Here is a 21,035-nt window from a genome sequence, read left to right as displayed (position 1 = left end):
AGAACTCATGAATCAACAGCTTACCACAAACATTGGCATAAACCACTGAAACAAACACAAAGAGAACTCGTAAGTCCATCTCACTTTTATTGCTCTAATGAAGATTTATAAACAGTTCAATTACGTTGACTGTGTGATAGAAAAGGAGGCGGAAGTTAAAAACCTTGTCAAACCGGTATCTTTTTTCAGCCAGAACGTATCAGTAGAGGTTTGCTGATATGTGCCCTATGTCACCGGCTTACGTGACGTTAATCAAATATTAACTCGGGAAGACAAAGAGCGACAAGCTTCTTGATCTGTATTACTAACGCATCTGCTGTCCGTTTCATTCATGTTATCGTTGACATGAAGTGCTTCCTGTTAAAAATGCTGTCATTAATAGACAGACCTAAAGCTTATTAATAAATAAATACATAAATTAGTCATAGCACATTTATTTTGAACTCTCTTAAGGTAAAATTAATAAATTAATATCAAATGTTCAGTTTTGCGCCTTTATCAAATTTACGGAAAATATCTTTAACTTTATTTTCATATATTTTAATACCATCATAAAAAATAATCTACGCTGTTATCAAAATTACGGAAAATATATCTTAACTACAGCTGAAAGCCGTTTGCCCTTGCAAAATGTTTACAATCTAATTTTACATGTGTTGTTAAAATACGTAAAAAATAAAGTTAAGAAACATTTTTTGTTATTTTGATAAAGGCGCATTCTGAAAAAATATTAAACGGAGTTTGATCAGTATTTTAAGTTTAAATGTATATAATACAACAAAACGTAATGTTTGAAGTAAAAACAAATTAGGTCATTTGGTAAAGCATAACTTTTTTCTGTGTTTTTTTATTAACGCTTGTTGAGACAATGATAAAGAGTAATCCTATACGTGGATAAATGCTATGCAAAAAGAAAACTTTAAGAATGATTTAATACACGACATATGTAATCGGTAAATATTTGTAGGACGTTGCACTTTTCAGCTGCTGAGTTTGGGATCGTCAAGAAATAAAGACTGCATAGCTTTTTGTTATCATATATGTATGAAAGTATTGAATGGTAAATAAATATAGCATGGTTCATAAGAGATACATTTGACGAGCTCTGGTGAAGGCCAAGTGTGTTTATCGCATTAAAACACCAACAATCATATGGTTTAAGATAACAATTTTATCGAAAATCCTAGTTGGTTTAATAAAATACATAGGGTTGTATGTACCATTAAAATACAAAAGAATTGATACTACAAGTACTTAGTGGTACATTACATTCCCCGAAAAATTAAGGGGGATAGCATATATTCGCCGACTTGTTCGTATATCCGTTTGTCGAGCTACCATGATTTATTTCCGGACTAGTTCTCAGAAAAAATATTTTAATTAATGAAATACATGAATAATTATGGAAATCTTCATAATCAAGCATGGGGCACTGAATAAAAATTAAAGTACATCATATCCTGAGTATTTGTCAATATCATTTGTGCAGCAATAGATGATTCTCCAAGGAAAGCTTCATACCAAACAAAGATATGCATTTTACTATACAGAATGTTCTGCTTTACGTTTCTTAGAATTTTTGGAGACTTATAAATATGAATATTGTGTGCACATATTACAGAACATTTATCGGAACTATGGCCAGAATTCCAAAAAACTAGTTGGGAGCTTCATTACCCAAAGGTGTGCACTGAACCATGATATTTTGCTTGACTGATGTTTCTTCAGAACATATTGGTAGTTCAAAAATGAGAATAAGGAACGTAATAGTGCCAAGTCTTTGTATTTCATGACGATTCAAACTAAAAAATTATGATGGTTGTGAAATTAAGGCAAGATAAACATAATTAAACATGGATACTTAGTACACCTACATGTAAACAACGCAATATACCATTATAAAAGTGTCCTTTTCAGGTTTTCGGTAATGGAGGTATGTCCCGATCATTTAACTTAATTTAACTAACAGAGCATTTTACTAATATTTTGGTGCCGATTTCACGCTTTCATTGGTATGACCCTTCTCTCCATGTCTTATTATATCGTAAATGTCAACCTTGGACTGGAGGCAGCATATGCTGATTTTTCAATGTTGCTTATTTCGTCATAGACATGAACATCACCCAAGTCCGTGCGCCCAAGCTCTTGTATGCTGTGTTCATTATTAGCATTCCTTTTCCTACAAAAGAATACTTGTTTCTGTACAGAAACTTATAATTGCATGATGTCTTTATGTCGCCATTTAACCTACAAAAAACTCCGCTTTCACCTTAAACAAAACTAGTTTAAGCAGCATAGTGTTGGTTTTGGAGCCGCTTCATCTGAGAAAGGGGCTTATCCCAAATGCGACTTGCATAACTCAAGGCAAGCTTGCGCAATCCTGAACTTTGGTCAGGAGCTACATGTACCGTGTCTGCTATAAGATGCACGTAAGATTGCGTAGTCTTATTGGCGGACAGGGTAGATCCTGACAAGTATGCGTGATTTCGCAGGCTGGTCTGGCGGTACAGTGGTCGCATATAGCATAAGAACCATTTTCGCACAAAGCTTATTTAAGGAAACTGACCAACACAATAGAGAAATATTAAAACATGTAAATCGCCGGTAATCGTCTTTGAATGTTCATTGGAAACATTTTTAATCACAGCCATTAATTGAAGGTTGATATTTTAAGATTTATCTGTTTCATTGCATTAACAAGTATTTGTGGATAACTAAAGTTGATGCATTTTAATGATATTCTGAATGAATGCAGTCTATCTTACGTACATTCGTATGTAGCTGTTTTTAACAAGCACCGCCAAGAAGACAATAAAAAGACCGACGACAAGACAAACGACAGTGCCTATTATATAATCTGAAATGAGAAATAAAGCTCAAGAGTATAAGCAATAGAAATGACATTTTTATGCAAACATATCACAAAGTTATTTTTTAAATTCATATATAATAGGTTTTTCCTTATCCTTACGCAAAAATGGAAATATATTAACATACAAACATTCGCAAAAAACATTTTATACATAATTGTGGTATTACCAAGGTATTAAACTAAAAACTACAAATACAATTCAACTGTATTCTTTATACAATATTTGAAGTGAAGTCGTACATAAATGTAATATCAAATAACACTAATAAAGGAATAATATATTTTAACCTTTTAAAAAACGTTGGCAACTGTACTAAGAAATGGGGTTATTACACAAGTAACGTATATTCGAATGGACTAAGATGAGAATGAAAGGGATCGTCACAACTATCACAAGCAGATTTATGGTGATTTATTTCAATTCTTTGTTTTTGTGTCAATCAACGTGTTCTCATAAGAGAATTCTAACCTTTTCACGACCATACCTTTCTTTTCTAAAGCGCTTGGGGCCGTGGGCGTCGATGCTTCAAGTTCGGGTTTCTCAGTGCGTGATTCTTTAAAATGCATTGATATAATGATAATGGAACGTGTAATTTAGATATATACGCTGTTTACACTTTTATACAACATATTGCATATATTTTCGTATATGTAAACAATGTTAACAGTAAACAAAGGTTTATTCATTATTATGTACATGACAGTTACCATTATGTTGCCTATGTAAACAAACAAAAATTGCAAGATGCAAACTTACCACTAAAGTGAACATGTGTTATTGTAATAACTACACAGATAAACCGTAAGTCCATGTCCCTTGTAAGATGAAGTATAACTATTACAATTTAACATCTTGCACGGTGAGATAGGAAACACAACGAACGCGTCAAACATGCATAGGTGTGCTATCTTATCTGGTCATGGTCATATTTGTTTACATTTAAATAGATTCTGTATTTCAGATGTATTAAGTAAAGTCATAAATGCATTAAGTGGGTAAATACGATCTTATTTTTTGTTTTTCATAAAAGTTAAAACGTCGACGAACAGCAAACTAGAATAAAGATTTAAAAGAAATGGTGTTAGACTGTAAACAAACTTTTATACATATTTACATACTTTTCGTTTAAACAATAAAAACAATCATTTAGATTTTTTACACAGAGATATTATTTTGTGTAAGCAACACATATGAGAAAGTGTTGGTATAAGCGTAGTGCTTAAAATAACGTGCGGTTTGTGAACGGTATTGACGAAACCAACCTGTGATAAACTGTAGCATTTACATATAATTTATAATGCCTCGTTTATATTTCTGTATTGATTTAGGATTTGTAAACTAAATTGTTAAGATGATCATCGTAATCGTAGAAACACATGTTAAAGCCGACACTTACTATGACAGTGGTCATTTTAACAATTACCATTTCCGGTGTTTGCGTTTATAAAAGAAGGTAAATACATCAGGTTAGCGAAATGATAAATTATTTTGAATGAATCGGCAATTAGTATCCTCCATTCTTTTGCATAAGTAATTAGTAAGGCGCAGACCATTTTAATAAAACTTAGTTAAACATGTGCGTCAAGCCCGTTTTATATATTTCCGCTTGGAAACAAGGACCTGAATACGTTCAAAAAAGTTAATGAAAAAGAAAACTCAATGTAAATGATTTCCGTTAAGCTATTTATTGTTAACAGCGAAAAAATATATTTTAAATATTAGGGGCTACTTTTGAAGGAAACTTTATTTTGTCAGCAGACATGAATGTGGGCACAAGGAGTTTGATGATATTCATGTCTATGACGACATTAGCAACACTGTAGATTCAACATATGCGGCCTTCAATGTTGACATATACGATAAAATAAAAGCTGATTGAGAGAAGGAGCATGTCTTTCAAAGTGTGACATCGATACCAAACCACTTATAAAATAATCAGCGAATTTATATCTTATGTCAAATGATCTGAATATTTCTGAATAACTGGTAACTAGAAAACGACTGAATGTTTTCGAGGTTTTTAATGTATCTCTAAGTACTTGTAGTTTCAATACTATTGTATTTTAATGGTACATACACCATATGGATTGTATTTAACCGACTAGGGATTGTTGGTAATTTTTTTTATCTAAAACTACATGATTGTTTGTGTACAAATGCAATAAACACAATTGACATTCATCAAAATGTGTATTGTATTAAATAATTGTTTTAATTTGTCATTTTGATCAATACATTTATGCATACACTTTCCCTTTACTTTTGTTGGAAAAAAAGGGTTTGCAATTTTACGACCTATGTTAAACCAAATGTCCGAATTTTTGTTATACTATGTTTTTGTAATGAATACACTATACATGTAAAATAATTGTGATCAAAATCCCTGTATAAATGTTGGAGCATCGCGGATTTATCAAACGGATAATAGCGCTTTACTTAACACGTGTTTTTACGGGGTTTAAAACCACATATAAACTAATAATGTCATAATTTTGCACTAATGGAGCCATAATTTTGAACAAGAAACAAGGTTTTATTGTAATCAAGAACATGATAAACGGGAAACAGATGCACACGCTATACGATGACCCAGAACACATGTTCAGAAACCTCTACACACACACACACATATATATATATATATATATATATATATATATATATATATATATATATATCGGATCGAATATTGTGTGGTAACTTGTTTTTCTGTTTATCTACGTCACCACTTAACAAGAAATTATGAAAAATAATACTGACGTCTGACGTGTTATTAATAACATCACGAGTACTTGCGGATTATATTATTATATTTGTTAAACATGTTTACGCCCTTTTACGTTTTTTGTCTAAAATGTTATACATCTTGATATGAAATTGTTAGTTTTGTTGAAATAGATCAAATTTTACAAAAAAGATGACTTTATAGTTAATTCCGAGTATTATGACATATCTGCTAATATTGACCAATATAACAACATTCTATTGACATCTATTAGCATCTTCTACAGCGTTTCTGCCATCATCGGCATCATTTAAAATACATATCTGCCAAATATGGCATCAATTAGTTTTTCGACGAGGTCAGTTTGGACGCCTGTGGCATGTTCATAAAATAACTCAAGGGGCGGATATTTGGCTTACGTATCCCCAAGGGATAAATGCGTAAGTATATAACACGAAATCCAGTCATTTATTTCGAACTTGAGATATTTTGAACAAAAATTTGTCATTTTCAATGATGTTTCGGAAACCGTCACTTTTAACTCGTTCGCATTTCTTTAAAAACTTGAACAACGAGTCAATAATTAACGGGTGGCGTCCTCAGTCAATGGACAATATGTTCGTAGCAATGATTGTGGCCTTGCTTGCGTGATATAATTATACCAAACGAATTTATAACCTACATGTTGTTCGCGGTCGAGTCAAACTATCTGTCATTGACGGCACACTCTGCCATCGACGTCACTCGTAATACGGTGTGTGGTATGTAAGGCAGATATCAGTGTAGCGATATGATACATTTGATTATCCTCATTGTGAAACGAATACCCAGCACACTTATAAATAATTATCTACTGATTAGCTCGGATCTATACATGACCGCTTTGACAGCGTTTTTAACTTCCGCCTCATTCGTAAATCTCATTTTGAACGTAATTGAACTGTTAACCTATCTGCATCAGACGTGTTGAAACTGAAATGGACTTACAGGTTCTCTGTGTATTGGTTGCAGTGGCCTATGTCGATGTTAGTGGTACGTTTTTTAGCCATGAGTTATAACTCCATAATATGTACGTATACGCATTTAAATACATAAAGAGAATGCTCGACAATAAAGTAAAAAGGGTCAAATAAAATGACGGTAATTTTTTTTCAAATGAATCATATTTCGAAGTGTTAAGTTTGATTTTTAATCGCGAATATTGTGAAAAGTTGAATTTTTACTTCTTATTGTACTTGGCAGTTTTTTTTTCATAGTTACTTAAATATTTCATTGAAGCTCCGATTCTACATGTTTACTCAGAAAACAATATGACATACTGTCATTAATTCCATTATATGCTTAACGTTTAAACTGGGTTTTCGTTATTAACCGTAATCATTTATATAATTTTTATTTGATACGCATATAACTATATTTGCAACAATTGAATCGTTTACAGCTCGTATCACGTGTTATTTTCAACCGACGAGTTGGACGTCTGCAATGCAACATTGTCTCAATATACGGGGCACTCCAGTAAGTATCAGCTCCATCTTGTTCCAGACTGGACTACACTTGAATGGATCGTTTTGGACTGCAGACTATGCATCTCGGATTGCGACTACGGGTAAGACGTATTATTTTGTTACATAGCTCTTTTATACAATAATAATATGTTAATATGCATATTACATATTTTAAACGTGATCATCTGTGGAAATACTCTTTAAAACTGATTGTATACATAATAACAATTTAACTTGTTTTTCTGTTTATCTACGTCACCACTTAACAAGAAATTATGAAAAATAATACTGACGTCTGACGTGTTATTAATAACATCACGAGTACTTGCGGATTATATTATTATATTTGTTAAACATGTTTACGCCCTTTTACGTTTTTTGTCTAAAATGTTATACATCTTGATATGAAATTGTTAGTTTTGTTGAAATAGATCAAATTTTACAAAAAAGATGACTTTATAGTTAATTCCGAGTATTATGACATATCTGCTAATATTGACCAATATAACAACATTCTATTGACATCTATTAGCATCTTCTACAGCGTTTCTGCCATCATCGGCATCATTTAAAATACATATCTGCCAAATATGGCATCAATTAGTTTTTCGACGAGGTCAGTTTGGACGCCTGTGGCATGTTCATAAAATAACTCAAGGGGCGGATATTTGGCTTACGTATCCCCAAGGGATAAATGCGTAAGTATATAACACGAAATCCAGTCATTTATTTCGAACTTGAGATATTTTGAACAAAAATTTGTCATTTTCAATGATGTTTCGGAAACCGTCACTTTTAACTCGTTCGCATTTCTTTAAAAACTTGAACAACGAGTCCATAATTAACGGGTGGCGTCCTCAGTCAATGGACAATATGTTCGTAGCAATGATTGTGGCCTTGCTTGCGTGATATAATTATACCAAACGAATTTATAACCTACATGTTGTTCGCGGTCGAGTCAAACTATCTGTCATTGACGGCACACTCTGCCATCGACGTCACTCGTAATACGGTGTGTGGTATGTAAGGCAGATATCAGTGTAGCGATATGATACATTTGATTATCCTCATTGTGAAACGAATACCCAGCACACTTATAAATAATTATCTACTGATTAGCTCGGACCTATACATGACCGCTTTGACAGCGTTTTTAACTTCCGCCCCATTCGTATATCTCATTTTGAACGTAATTAAACTGTTAACCTATCTGCATCAGACGTGTTGAAACTGAAATGGACTTACAGGTTCTCTGTGTATGGGTTGCAGTGGCCTATGTCGATGTTAGTGGTACGTTTTTTAGACATGAGTTATAACTCCATAATATGTACGTATACGCATTTAAATACATAAAGAGAATGCTCGACAATAAAGTAAAAAGGGTCAAATAAAATGACGGTAATTTTTTTTCAAATGAATCATATTTCGAAGTGTTAAGTTTGATTTTTAATCGCGAATATTGTGAAAAGTTGAGTTTTTACTTCTTATTGTACTTGGCAGTTTTTATTTCATAGTTACTTAAATATTTCATTGAAGCTCCGATTCTACATGTTTACTCAGAAAACAATATGACATACTGTTATTAATTCCATTATATGCTTAACGTTTAAACTGGGTTTTCGTTATTAACCGTAATCATTTATATAATTTTTATTTGATACGCATATAACTATATTTGCAACAATTGAATCGTTTACAGCTCGTATCACGTGTTATTTTCAACCGACGAGTTGGACGTCTGCAATGCAACATTGTCTCAATATACGGGGCACTCCAGTAAGTATCAGCTCCATCTTGTTTCAGACTGGACTACACTTGAATGGATCGTTTTGGACTGCAGACTATGCATCTCGGATTGCGACTACGGGTAAGACGTATTATTTTGTTACATAGCTCTTTTATACAATAATAATATGTTAATATGCATATTACATATTTTAAACGTGATCATCTGTGGAAATACTCTTTAAAACTGATTGCATACATAATAACAATTTGTCTTCAGAATATCCTGTCGAGTGTGAATACCGAACGTATAACATATTAATTCCGATCAGTCCGCCAAAGTTTGGAAGCTGTGAAGTAATAAGGGATTTTATTTGTCGCGACAACAACATGATAAGTATGATAATTGTTTTCCAGCTGTTAAATTGAAATATTTCTTGCTTATTTATCGTGGAAATTGGAGGGCTATTGTTTTGGGGCATTCATAACTTAAACTGGTACTTAATCGCATACTTCTAGTTTTGATGTATTACGAAATAAATTATTGTCTTCCAATAACACATTTAGTTAATACATTTTTAGTATTGAAAGAGACAAAGCTTGAAACGACCAAACGAACTACTTATTTCAAAAACCTGCGTGGTTTAGTGGTAGCTCGCTAGCTAATGCTTTTGGAGGCAACGGATTCGAGCAATTTTTTTCGTCTTTATTTCTAGATAATTCAATTTATAAGTACAATCGTTTAATGACATTTTTAAAAAGCAAACATGTGAACAGGTTCGGTTTAATGCGATTTTTGTTTAGATATAAATAAATTATGTCGTTAATACTTTTTACCGTAACCAAATACAGATACAATGATTGGGCAGATATTGAAGTACTTGAGAGTTTAAACACGATTTTGGATGCCGATTTAAGCATATTTTAACCTGGATGGCAACTTAAAGTAATTGTTAAACCTCAATGTTTTCCACAAACATTTAAAATAAACTCATATCATTTAAATGTAGCATATATAGCATCGTGTTTAAAGAAAGCGACATGGAAAGCAGCATCTAGATGTAACAAAACCTCCTTCGCAATATCGCCACTTATGCCTTTTGGTGATTACTGGCCTAGAGGTGCATTTCGCTACCAGAATTACACATTTACAGGTACTTTTTTAACAAAATATAAATAAACTGCAATAAAACAGATGATATACAGATTAGGTTATTGTACACAAAAACATATATTTAACAAGAGGACAAAAACTATTCACATAATTAGTGTCAAGCTTAGGTATAGTTGTTGTTTTTGTCAGGTATAGTTGTTGTTTTGTCAGGTGTAGTTGTTGGTTTTGTAGTATATATATATACATAACCATGTCTGATTTTTGTTTGGTTCTACACATCGTGCTTGCACATATTTAAGTACGTGTTTGTTAAATGAACAAGTTTTGTACAATGCAAACACTCATTATGTATGAGTTCACATTACTACGGGTATATCCGAACATGCTGATGAGTCAAGTTTTTATAAATAATTTTGCAATTCTTTCATAAACGTTCATTATTTTGACGGGTGCATGAATAAGTTTACAGACCTCAAAAGATTGAGACACTAATGTTTGTTTCTTTTAAAGATGACAGTCGGAAACACCTTGACCGTTGTGGGATGGTGGATGGACGTAAATGCAAACTTTCATTTTGTCAGTGACTGTAACACTTTGCAGTATTCTTTTTGTGAAATCGGTACAAATCTTAAAATGATTTATTGATTATGTCCGGAAAATATACGTATAAGGAGAGTTATCTTCGGAAAATAGCATGGTTTACAAATACATTATTTATTTCATCAAACAATATTGTTCAAAGAACTACCACAGCATGCCCACAATTTGTCAGTCAATCTCGATGAGATATGTGATTGTATAGTTCTTACGTATTAGTCGTACTTCAAAAATAGTAATGTAAATATATTTACCGGAATGTTCGCATACTTGTAACTCTTTCAAATATATTATTTGCATAAGTAGAAACTCAACAACATTTAACGAAGAGTGTGCCATTTATCTTTACTGGTCTACTATTTAACATATAAATGTTTATGCTGGACAAACAGCCATATATAGGAATACATACATGCGTTGTTAATTAATTTCAGAGAATTTCACCGGAAATGATCTTTCAGGTACCTATGCACTTTAATAAAAAAAATCAAAATGATTTCGCATGGTAATTTCACTTGCATAAATATTTAAAAAAACGAAACTTTTTATTAAAATATTTACAAAAGCAACAAAAGTTGTTGTATTACTTCTTCTAAAACGTTCACGCATTCTATAAATCATATGTAAACATAATTTTGAAGGTCAAAGATGCACACCAAAGTGATGGACGATTATCAAACAAATTAAGCATGTTTAGAATATGCCAATCATTAAAGGGGCCTTTTCACAGATTTTGGCATTTTTTAACTTATTCATTAAATGCTTTATATCGATAAATGTAAACATTGGATCGTAAAAGCTCCAGTAAAAAATCAAGAATAAAAATTAAAAAAGGAAAAGAACATTGCCAGGACCAGGTTTCGAACCAGTGACCCCTGGAGTCCTGCCAGAGTCCTGAAGTAAAAACGCTTTAGCCTACTGAGCTATTCCGCCGAGTACATTAATTGAAGTATTTTATACCTTATATAAGCAATCTTCGTAGTTTCACAAAATTTAACGACAAAAACAGAACTCTCCAAATTATTCAATCGTTTCGCGTTGCAACGCTTTATAATTTTTAGGTTTTAAAATCGTCAAAAGATGCATATAATGGCTATATTAGACCATGGTAAATGTTCAGTATTACTGTTTCCTCACAAATATCATAACTAAAACGAAAATTTGCGAATCTGAAACAACTTTTTTCAATTTTGTCAATTTACCAAAGCGTGAAAAGATCTCTTTAAGTACTTTATTGTTTCAGTGTGCGGATCAGATTTACCAACAACGTTTGTTTCACACAAAATAGCATCATTAACAGAAACGATCATGTCAATCAGCGAGAATACAGCGACAGAAAATATAGTTCGTAACCACGATTCCACTTCATCAGGTAAAATAGCAACAGCTAAGTTATACATAGGATTACCATATAACCTAACTTAACATAATTGTACCCTATGTTATGACTCATTTAGGATAGCTTTTCATCTTTGATACGTTTATTTTATAAAAGTAAAAAGATCGGTAGATATTGTATTGTATCAAAAGAAAAATTACGGGCCATGGTTATTTATTAAAATGCAGTAGATATTGACATCGTTGATATAGACAATATCTGTGCAAACCTTTAGGACGCTGAAGCTCTGACAAACATGTTAAAAACAATTTCGATATTTGATAGCACTTGGCAGGACTTCTGAACAAAATAAATACAAGAATAATAAATGAATCAAAGTTAATTTGCGACATTTTAGTTGCAGACAATTGGTAATTGCTTGAACGCATGCATTATTTATTTTGTTGAATAAATTTCAAAACAAGCACAAAAGTTCAACGAACAACAGAAACATTTACAGCGAAAATGATATCAATCACCGAAAATACATCAACAGAATCAATAGTTCGTAGACAAGCTTCATCCGTTAAAATAGCAGCAGTCGAGTAAGAAAAATGCGTATATGTATGATAAACATACTACATCCCTTATAAAGCTTACAGCATTTAAAAAGTCATTATTAATATATATAGCATGATAATCTATATGCTTTTTATCTTTGATATATTTATTTTATATTTTTAATTTAGTATTTGTAACAGTGAACGTTTAATTATCGGTCTGTACATTCGATACATTCTATTTCATCGACAGAAAAGGTACGGGTTTTTCATTTAAAAGGATATTTATTTAAAATGTCGTTAGCTATTTACATCGTTGATGTAAATAATGTATGCGCAACACTGAAACTCTTCTAAACCTGTAAACAGTGTAACATTATGTAATTGCTTAGGGTCGTAACATACTCATAGTTGTTCAGTTACTATGCATGACGGTTCCATGATTCATGACTTCTGAGCAAACAAACATGAACGACATATGAATCAACGCTAATTTGTTTAGACATTTTCGTTTAAGGTACGTTTTAATTGATTTATGCATTGTTGATTTTTTGGTAATATATTTCAAAACAGGAACAAAAGTGAAACACCACACAGAACCTTCAACAGCAACCATGATGTCAATCAAAGAGGATACATCGACTGAATTTGTAGTTCGTTTACCTGATTCAAGTTCATCAAGTAAAATAGCAGCAGCAAAGTAATAAATACGTTCATGAAGGACTAACATATTACCTCACTTTAAAAACCTATACCCGTTTTATAGTAAATACTCATATATTTAAAATGTTATTCTACTTGCCATTTATCTTCTATGTTCTCATTATATTTTATTTTTAGTATTGTGCGCGGGAAATGATCTGTCAAACTTGAATTGCATCGAATAAAAAAAGTACGCGATCTTTAAAAAGGAAATGTATTTAAAATATCGTTAGATGTCCATACCGTTGGTATAAACATTGCATGCGCACACTTTAGGATGGTAAATCTCTGATAAACATGTCGAAGGCAATAACATTCTTTGATTGGTTGGGAACGTTACTATTGTGTAGTTCTTCAGATACACTACAAGAATAAAATACATCCAACAAAAATCACACTTAAGTTTTGCGACTTGTACGTGAAAACTTAAAAGCCAATGTTCACTAATTGACTCATTAATTATAAACGTTTTAGTATTATATTTCAAAAGGAGACAACACAAACTAAGGTAGTGAAATAACAGTACGGACATATAAGTGGCGTACAAAAATACTGTAAATACCATTTCTATAAAGGTACTCAAACGCTTAAAGAGCACAATTATAGTTGATAACGTGTTTGAATGCGAGACATAATTTAATTGTTTCGTTGCTTTCGTTATCATGGAAGACATAAAGTGGATAACTTACGATAAAAACTACAAAAATGCATACAAAGTCGGAATTGTTATGTGATTAACGTGACAGCCTATAACTGATCAACCCGGGTTCGGTTCCAGTTGTAGAACAATATTTGTCCCATTTTTACTGATCTTCCTTAGTAATAAACTTAACGCCTTTATTCTGATGTTTATTTCGGCCGAACCAAAACATTTACCGGCACACCTAATATGAATAAACTTTATAGATATATTATCTGAATAATAGTGAAATAAAATGACATACTATGTTCTAGTCTTACTGTAACATGCATAAATGTCAATGTACTTTAATTACAATCACATTTGATGTCATTATAGCATATTGTTATTTGTTCATCATGCTGCACAACCATTGCAAATATTCATATCTTTAACAAGTTTTAGACACGAACGTCAATGGTGGTTTTCATTTGTTCACTGACCAATCTCAAGAAAATCGTCATCAACGTCTAATGGCGTATTAAGTCAGTAAACTTTTTTTTAAATAATAAACTTACGTTAAAGTTGCACAAAAGCTTTGGCTTTTGTCGTTATAAGCCATGTGATAATACATATATTATCGATAATGAGTGTCATTGATGATAATATATTTACATTGATGTTTTTCATGCATTACTTTGCAGGTTCCGCTCTTGGCATCGGTTTTTGTGTTAGCACAAGCATCGTGGTCATCGTTTTAATTACCATCGTTGGCGTTTGCATTTATAAAAGAAGGTAACTACATGACGTTTTTTAAATATGAAATTCTGATAAATGTAATGTACATGCATTACTAATCTCATGATTTCGCATACGTAAACAGGTATACAAGGAATATATTTGTAGCATTGCTTTTTCCAACAGAAACGATATATATTGAAACTGATTTGTTAAATAACCCAAACGATTTAAATGAGTTCCAGAAGGCAACAAGTTACATAAGTTGATCTTTATTTAACTTAATATACTTCAGATATAGGCGTAAACTCGATAATTCGCAAGTGTCCGTTTACATGAACGCATTGTATGACGTCAATTGCCGAAATGAGACGCCTAGAAAACCTGCGCACAAAAATGAAAGTTATTAGTACGCAGTTCCAAGTCGGCTGCGGAAAAACGACATTACGGCACACGGAGTTAAGGGTTATGAACATGAATTTGCTGACCTTAATGCTTAGAGTAGAGTAATACCAAACACATAAAGGAACGCCAATAAGGTGGATTTGCAGTCAAGAAAAGCAAATTACACCGGCTTTGCTGGTGATTCCACGGTAATAAAGCTAAAAACGCGGTTGTAATGAGTAACGAATATGATTTCTCTGACACAATCAACATGAACGTGTAAAGTCATTTTGGTAAGCATGACCACGATGACACAAACGACGTCGCTTTGTGTACTCTAAAAAACAGCCGACGCAAGAAGGAGTAAATGATTATTCTCAACCTAACAACAAACACCGGCACTTTCTCAATTAAAATGGCAGTCATTTCTGTATTTGGTAATTTGTTTATGCGAAAAGAGAATATAAATTTGATGCTGTTAATGTAGTTGCATCGATTAATCAATTAAAATGATTACTACATGTATTATTAATAATGTGTTATAAGGGAAATATAACGCAACCAAATAAGTATAATGAGATGTTTGAGTTAAATTGTTGTTTTCTAGATTCATCAGTTAATTAAGATCTATCAGCTGCAATATATTTTCTATAACACATGAATTGATATACCGTAACCTTATGACTCAAATTATATGAAATGTCTGATGCATTTATGTAAGCCTAAATGTCGCAATTAATATATTATCATTTACCTGCAAAATGTGTATGATTCATTAACTTTTGAATTTATTAAAACAATACAGTGTGTTTCGTTACGTTTGTTTTTTTAACAATTTGAGAAATGTTTGCTATGACCAAATGTTATTGTGTTTTTTTAAACGAGTTCAATGTTATAAAGCTATGAATTAAATGAATCTATATACACTCAACTTATGTAGCAATTTTGGTTTTATTAATAAAAGCAATGTTGTTTAGGAGTGCAGTCAGACATCACATACATTATGTAAATTGATATCGTATTTCAGATTATTTAACATGCAACAAACCGCATCGTGCTTAAAACATGTATAAAAGTAGATGTGTACCAATAATAAAGAAAATAGTGCATTCAGATCCGGTCTGCAAATTAATTTAAAAAGCATAGGTCATTCAGCCTCAGCAAAGTCATAGGCCCGAATAATTGTCATGGGCCCAAACTTTATAAAATTAAGGAAACCTTTTGCTTTTTTTATTCTTGAGAAAAGATGGCAACTAATTAAAAACAAGATCACCAGCAATATTGATATCAATGTCATCTGAATCCTTGATCCAAACCTGAAATTAACATATAAAATATACGAGTAATATGTGCTACTTTTGTGAATGCTTGTAAAAATTACCAAGAACTGTAAAATGAGTAAAAACATAAATGCAGGGTTCTTTGTCATACCATATTAATTCATTAAAATCTAATTTAAATGTACACTGAGATCATTTTTATTGAACCATAATCAAAACTGAAATAAGTGTAATTAGGGATCAGTTGACGATTTCAAGAACAAGATATGTCTCGATGTCTTATAATCATGCTCACACTGGGAGCTCGATTGGTAATTGTCGGTTCAAGTACTACTTAAGGTACCCTGAGTGCTCTTAAATATTCTTCAACGTACACCACGGTGCCTATACCACGTGACTTTTTAAGATCTGTGTGGGGAGTAAAATATCAACAAAAGCGCGACGAAGGTAAGATTTTTAAGGATAACTTTTTTAATATGTCACCATTTTTAATGGGATAAAGTGGAGAGCCAGCTCATTCATTAGAGTTTTCTATAGGTATCATGATTTTAAAAAACAAATAAGTATTTTTTCAGGAAAGTATAACCGCGCGTTTGAACGGTTAGAAAAGGGTAGGATCAGTGTGGGGACATTTTATTTTTTTACACAAAAACATCACCTCTGGTGAAATTAAGAAATAAATTTTATGGGCGGAGCTTACACTATAGCATTTTGCATCCATTTTCAGGTTTCTGTTATTTATTTACGAAACAAAATTCAAGAAAACTATTCTTACAGTAATATGATCTGTGTGGTATACGTTTTTCAACGGATCTGTGTGGTAAACTGTTTTTAAGTTTTTCAGTTCTATTTAGTTGTTTAAAAAAATGCTTGTCAACAATGTATTTGAAACGGGATTTTTAAATGCGCTATCATGTAAAACACATAATGGCTATACACTACGCTTGCACCGCTTGTTGAACTAATACATAATTATGATTTACAGGCATTCTGTACAATACCCATTATAATATTAAAATCTTACGCTGGAGCATCTTAAATCGATGACAATTCCATGCTTACCTTCATTAAGTGTACACTTTATGCTATAGTATCAAATTCCATTTTTATTTTGGCGCCAAACACTACTGTCAGGTGAAGTAATGTATCGTATATTATTTTTGATATTATATTTGCTTTAAGGTATGGCTCAATGCTCCGAATGCGGAAAAATGTCGAAGACCAGAGCTGGATTATTGCGCCACATTAGGGGACACGCTAACTCTGGAAACTATAAATGCTGTGGGAAAAAATTTCAGGTAAGATTAAATACCTTAAAAATAGTTACATTTGTATACAGTTATGCTAACAAGATGAACGGATTTTCTTGAAACAACACAAATATACAATATATCTAATCTCTCAGGTTATCATATATTTTGAAATAACTCAATAATCGTCAAATCGTTTGTAATTTAAAACTAACGAACGCGTGTCCTCAGATACTAACATTTTTTAAATAGCGTGTTTACGCATTGAAATGTCACGTGAATAAAATATGTTGTTTTTTTCTCAGGATGCCTACAATCTTAGAAGGCTTCAACGAACAAAGGACCCCAATGTCACGTGTGTGTACAGTGCGGCAGGAGCTTTGCGGACAAGTACCTACTCGTGGCTAGAGAGAAAAGTGCAAAAAAAGAGGGATTGGTGAAATGTTACCAGTGTGGGTTGGCAGTTAGGAGTGAGAATGACCTCAGAGAGCACGTCAATAACCACATGCATGACAAGTGTTACAGTAGTGAGGAGTGTCAAAACGTACAAACGCAAAACAAACCTTTCTCGATACGTGAGGACTTCACATAAATCCGTGAAAACTGATTAAAAATCATAATGGTTTACAGTTTGTCTGTGTAACTTCATTATCGTTTTACGTTATTTTATTCGTTGTTTTACTTGTACTTTACTTTTCAAAATGATTCTAAAGTTATCCGAATTTGATTAATTTTTAGGTTTCGTTTAGTTCGTTTGTGTATTTGAAATCATTCTCAAATAATTGTGCAATAATTTGGATTTACGTTATTCATTAATATATCGCATCTGTGATTTGATATATCGAATCTGTGATTCTTTTTTAATTATAACTTGATTAAAGTTTTGCGATGTTTTTTCGTTGGTTTCAACTTTAAATACCGCTGTCACGAGCTAGTTCGATAATCATAAGCAGCCAGGGTTTCTAATACTAGGGTTTTACACGATTGCTTTACATAATTAACTGCCTGCTTATAATTACTCTAGGCCGTGGTAATTGACAGTAAACAATGTATGCAATGTGGTTGTGTATACAATACAATACTCTTTAATTCAAAATACGTCTTGACATTCTTCAGAGCTGCATCCATCCACAACACAGAATCGTACATATATCATCATATAATATAATATTTATTCATTTACTTTTTATATTCCCTTCAAAATAATTAACGCTAAAGATAAGAATACACTTGTTACACTGGATACAACGACATAATTTATAACATGACATTATCACCAACACATGGCGAATGATTGTCAATGTCTATTCTATGTAATAAACTAATGCAACAATATGAATTCCATATATGAAATAAAACACACAAACACACACATATATATATGTTTCTACTATGAACAGTATTTTGTTTTTAATAAACATACCGTTTACCTTAAACTTTAAATAACAACAAAATGACAAGCCAATACGTCTGGTGGATTCTGTTTTATCAGTTTGCATTCCAAATTTGATTTTAAAACAAACATATTACTCAGGAAAGAACATGCCTTTGCTTTTTGTCAACCTGTGTAATATTTGACACAATTTCTATTGCAGAATTTGTGTCAGAATTAAAATGTCCATTGTGTTCGTCTATCTGCATTTTTATTCTTGGCAACAGTTTGCTATCGTTCCGTCTCGCCCGCTCCCACCTTACTCCTAGCGTCCCCTTCTGTAAAGCATTCCTGTCTCGTGAAACTGTTTCCTCTATTTTTTCTTCCCTTAACCCTTGTCCGCTCACTAGTGCCAAATAGGTGATTACTGAAATGAAGGAATTTTTAAATAATAATAATAGATCTACTACTACTACTATTACTACTACTACTAGTAGTAGTAATAGTTGTAGTAGTAGTAGTAGTAGTAGTAGTAGCAGTATTAGTAGTAGTAGTAGTAGTAGTAGCAGTATTAGTAGTAGTAGTAGTAGTAGCAGAAATAGTAGTAATAGTAGTAGTAGTAGTAGTAGTAGTAGTAGTAGTAGTAGTAATTGTTGTATTGAAATAATTGAAATTAATTAAAATATATATATATTGTCGTTATTATCTCAATTTATCCTTAAATTGTAGAAACACGGATACCACACAGATCCTTCTAAACACGTATACCACACAGATCATATTACTGTTAGAATATTTTTCTTGATTTTGTTTTCATAAATATATTAAAGAAACCTGAAAAAAGAATGCAAAATGATATAGTGTAAGCTCCGCCCATAAAGTTTATTGCTTTATTTCACGAGAGGTGATGTTTCTGTGTCATAATAAAATAATGTCCCCACACTTATCCTACCTTTTTCTAACCGTTCAAACGCGCGGTTGCACTTTACTGAAAAAATATTCATTTGTTTTACAAAATCATGATACCTATAGAAAACTCTCATGAATGAGCGGGCTCTCCACTTTATCCCATTGAAAATGATGACATATTAAAAAAGTTATCCTAAAAAATCTTACCTTTGTCGTGCTTTTGTTGACATTTTACTCCCCACACAGATCTTAAAAAGTCACGTGGTATAGGCACCGTGGTACACGGAGTACGGAAAATATACTAAAACACACTCAGGAGTATGACCGGGTGCTTTAAGGCGTATTTTCCGTATCCGTGGTACATTTTAGCATACTGAGAAGTACCCGGGGTACTTTTACGTAGTACCTGAGCCAACAACGACCAACTGAGAATAACTGGACTTGTCTTTGTGATCTTATCTTTAATCCTGGTCTCAAAACAAGTGTGAAGTGTCAAAACGAAATAGACTTAAAGAACGAACAAAAGTAAATAACAATGTCAAACCTCATAATTAATCGTATGCTGACGGAAATAAAAGAATAAACATTACGTTACAAACGAAAAACAATATTTTTTCATGTATTAAACCAATTGTTGAAAACATCATTTAACATAATACAACGTCATATCTCTTCTGCTTCTTCGTTTGAAAATGCCCAGATATTGTCTTCCTTTTACTAAGTGATGCAATCAAGTGATTACGTCTCCAGGAAAGCGCATGCAGTTCAGCCGGTGTTTTGCATTCAGTTCAAAATGGTTAGAAACGCTTTATTAGTTAACGTATGCCTATTATTCTTATACTGTGAATCGATTTCATTAAATTTATAATCATCTTCGTCTTAGAGACTTGATGGTCCTGTGATAAAACGACATGCCTGCTTCATTTAAGAATTAAAAAAGTTCCGCCGGATGAATTTTCGTCCTATGGGAGGACGGATGTACTCAGTATAGATGTTTACAAATTAACACTCTTCTTGGTGCACATGGGATATAAAGGCACACACAACTGACTTAATGTACTTATTAATTGCAAAGTTTTGCCTGATGAATTTTAGTCTTGTGGGATGAATTCCTTTACTCCTACAGAAGTTTAACACGTTTACATCGATTCCATCAAGTTCACAAATTTAGAACATGCAAACTAACAAACATCTGAATTTAACTTAGACTATATTTTTTCAATAAGTTGAGCTTATCTGGATTTTTGTATTTCGTATTTTTTATCCTCTTTCTTAATTTTTTTCTAATTATTATTTACGACCATTTCATCATGAACATTTGTACATATATTGTAATACAATAAAGCAGAAAAGTAATTAAC

At 32.3% G+C, this 21,035-nt stretch overlaps 2 protein-coding genes across 15 annotated transcripts; one reads left to right on the top strand and one right to left on the bottom strand.

Annotated features, from left to right (window-relative positions):
- Positions 1-1,764: 1,764 nt before the first annotated feature.
- Positions 1,765-3,777, bottom strand: LOC127842595 (uncharacterized). The gene is made up of 4 exons (XM_052372188.1): positions 3,630-3,777; positions 3,358-3,426; positions 2,770-2,857; positions 1,765-2,179 (listed from the first exon to the last, which is right to left on the bottom strand). The coding sequence occupies exons 1-4, from the start codon at positions 3,682-3,684 to the stop codon at positions 2,038-2,040; spliced, it is 354 nt and encodes a 117-aa protein (XP_052228148.1). The 5' UTR covers positions 3,685-3,777; the 3' UTR covers positions 1,765-2,037.
- A 2,396-nt stretch (positions 3,778-6,173) lies between these two features.
- On the top strand, positions 6,174-18,286 carry LOC127842592 (uncharacterized). 14 transcript variants are annotated; one of them, XM_052372170.1, is made up of 14 exons: positions 6,489-6,630; positions 7,040-7,207; positions 8,354-8,396; positions 8,806-8,973; positions 9,112-9,228; positions 9,842-9,985; positions 10,456-10,500; positions 10,977-11,003; positions 11,786-11,914; positions 12,994-13,101; positions 14,446-14,536; positions 14,775-16,590; positions 17,326-17,441; positions 17,699-18,286. In XM_052372170.1, the coding sequence occupies exons 2-12, from the start codon at positions 7,160-7,162 to the stop codon at positions 14,887-14,889; spliced, it is 1,035 nt and encodes a 344-aa protein (XP_052228130.1). In that variant the 5' UTR covers positions 6,489-6,630; positions 7,040-7,159; the 3' UTR covers positions 14,890-16,590; positions 17,326-17,441; positions 17,699-18,286. The 14 variants fall into 14 exon arrangements, with proteins under 14 accessions (XP_052228132.1, XP_052228131.1, XP_052228138.1 ...); XM_052372172.1 differs by having other exon boundaries at positions 6,174-6,630; positions 7,144-7,207; positions 8,910-8,973; positions 14,775-17,441; XM_052372171.1 differs by having other exon boundaries at positions 6,175-6,630; positions 7,144-7,207; positions 14,775-17,441.
- The last annotated feature ends 2,749 nt before the right edge of the window (positions 18,287-21,035 follow it).

This window comes from Dreissena polymorpha, chromosome 8 (genome assembly GCF_020536995.1).
Source record: "Dreissena polymorpha isolate Duluth1 chromosome 8, UMN_Dpol_1.0, whole genome shotgun sequence".
NCBI lineage: Eukaryota > Metazoa > Mollusca > Bivalvia > Myida > Dreissenidae > Dreissena > Dreissena polymorpha.
Note: the sequence above shows the minus strand (reverse complement) of the source record. Positions and strands in the feature narration are given on the sequence as shown.

Coding starts and splice junctions, on each gene's coding strand:
- LOC127842595 (XM_052372188.1), bottom strand. CDS start 3,684: ATGGACTTACGGTTTATCTGTGTAGTTATTACAATAACACATGTTCAC. Junction 3,427..3,629: donor AACACATGTTCACTTTAGTG/GTAAGTTTGCAT, acceptor TGCATTTTAAAG/AATCACGCACTGAGAAACCC. Junction 2,180..2,769: donor AAAAACAGCTACATACGAAT/GTACGTAAGATA, acceptor ATTCTTTTGTAG/GAAAAGGAATGCTAATAATG.
- LOC127842592 (XM_052372171.1), top strand. CDS start 7,160: ATGGATCGTTTTGGACTGCAGACTATGCATCTCGGATTGCGACTACGG. Junction 8,397..8,805: donor GGCCTATGTCGATGTTAGTG/GTACGTTTTTTA, acceptor AATCGTTTACAG/CTCGTATCACGTGTTATTTT. Junction 13,102..14,445: donor ACCTGATTCAAGTTCATCAA/GTAAAATAGCAG, acceptor ATTACTTTGCAG/GTTCCGCTCTTGGCATCGGT.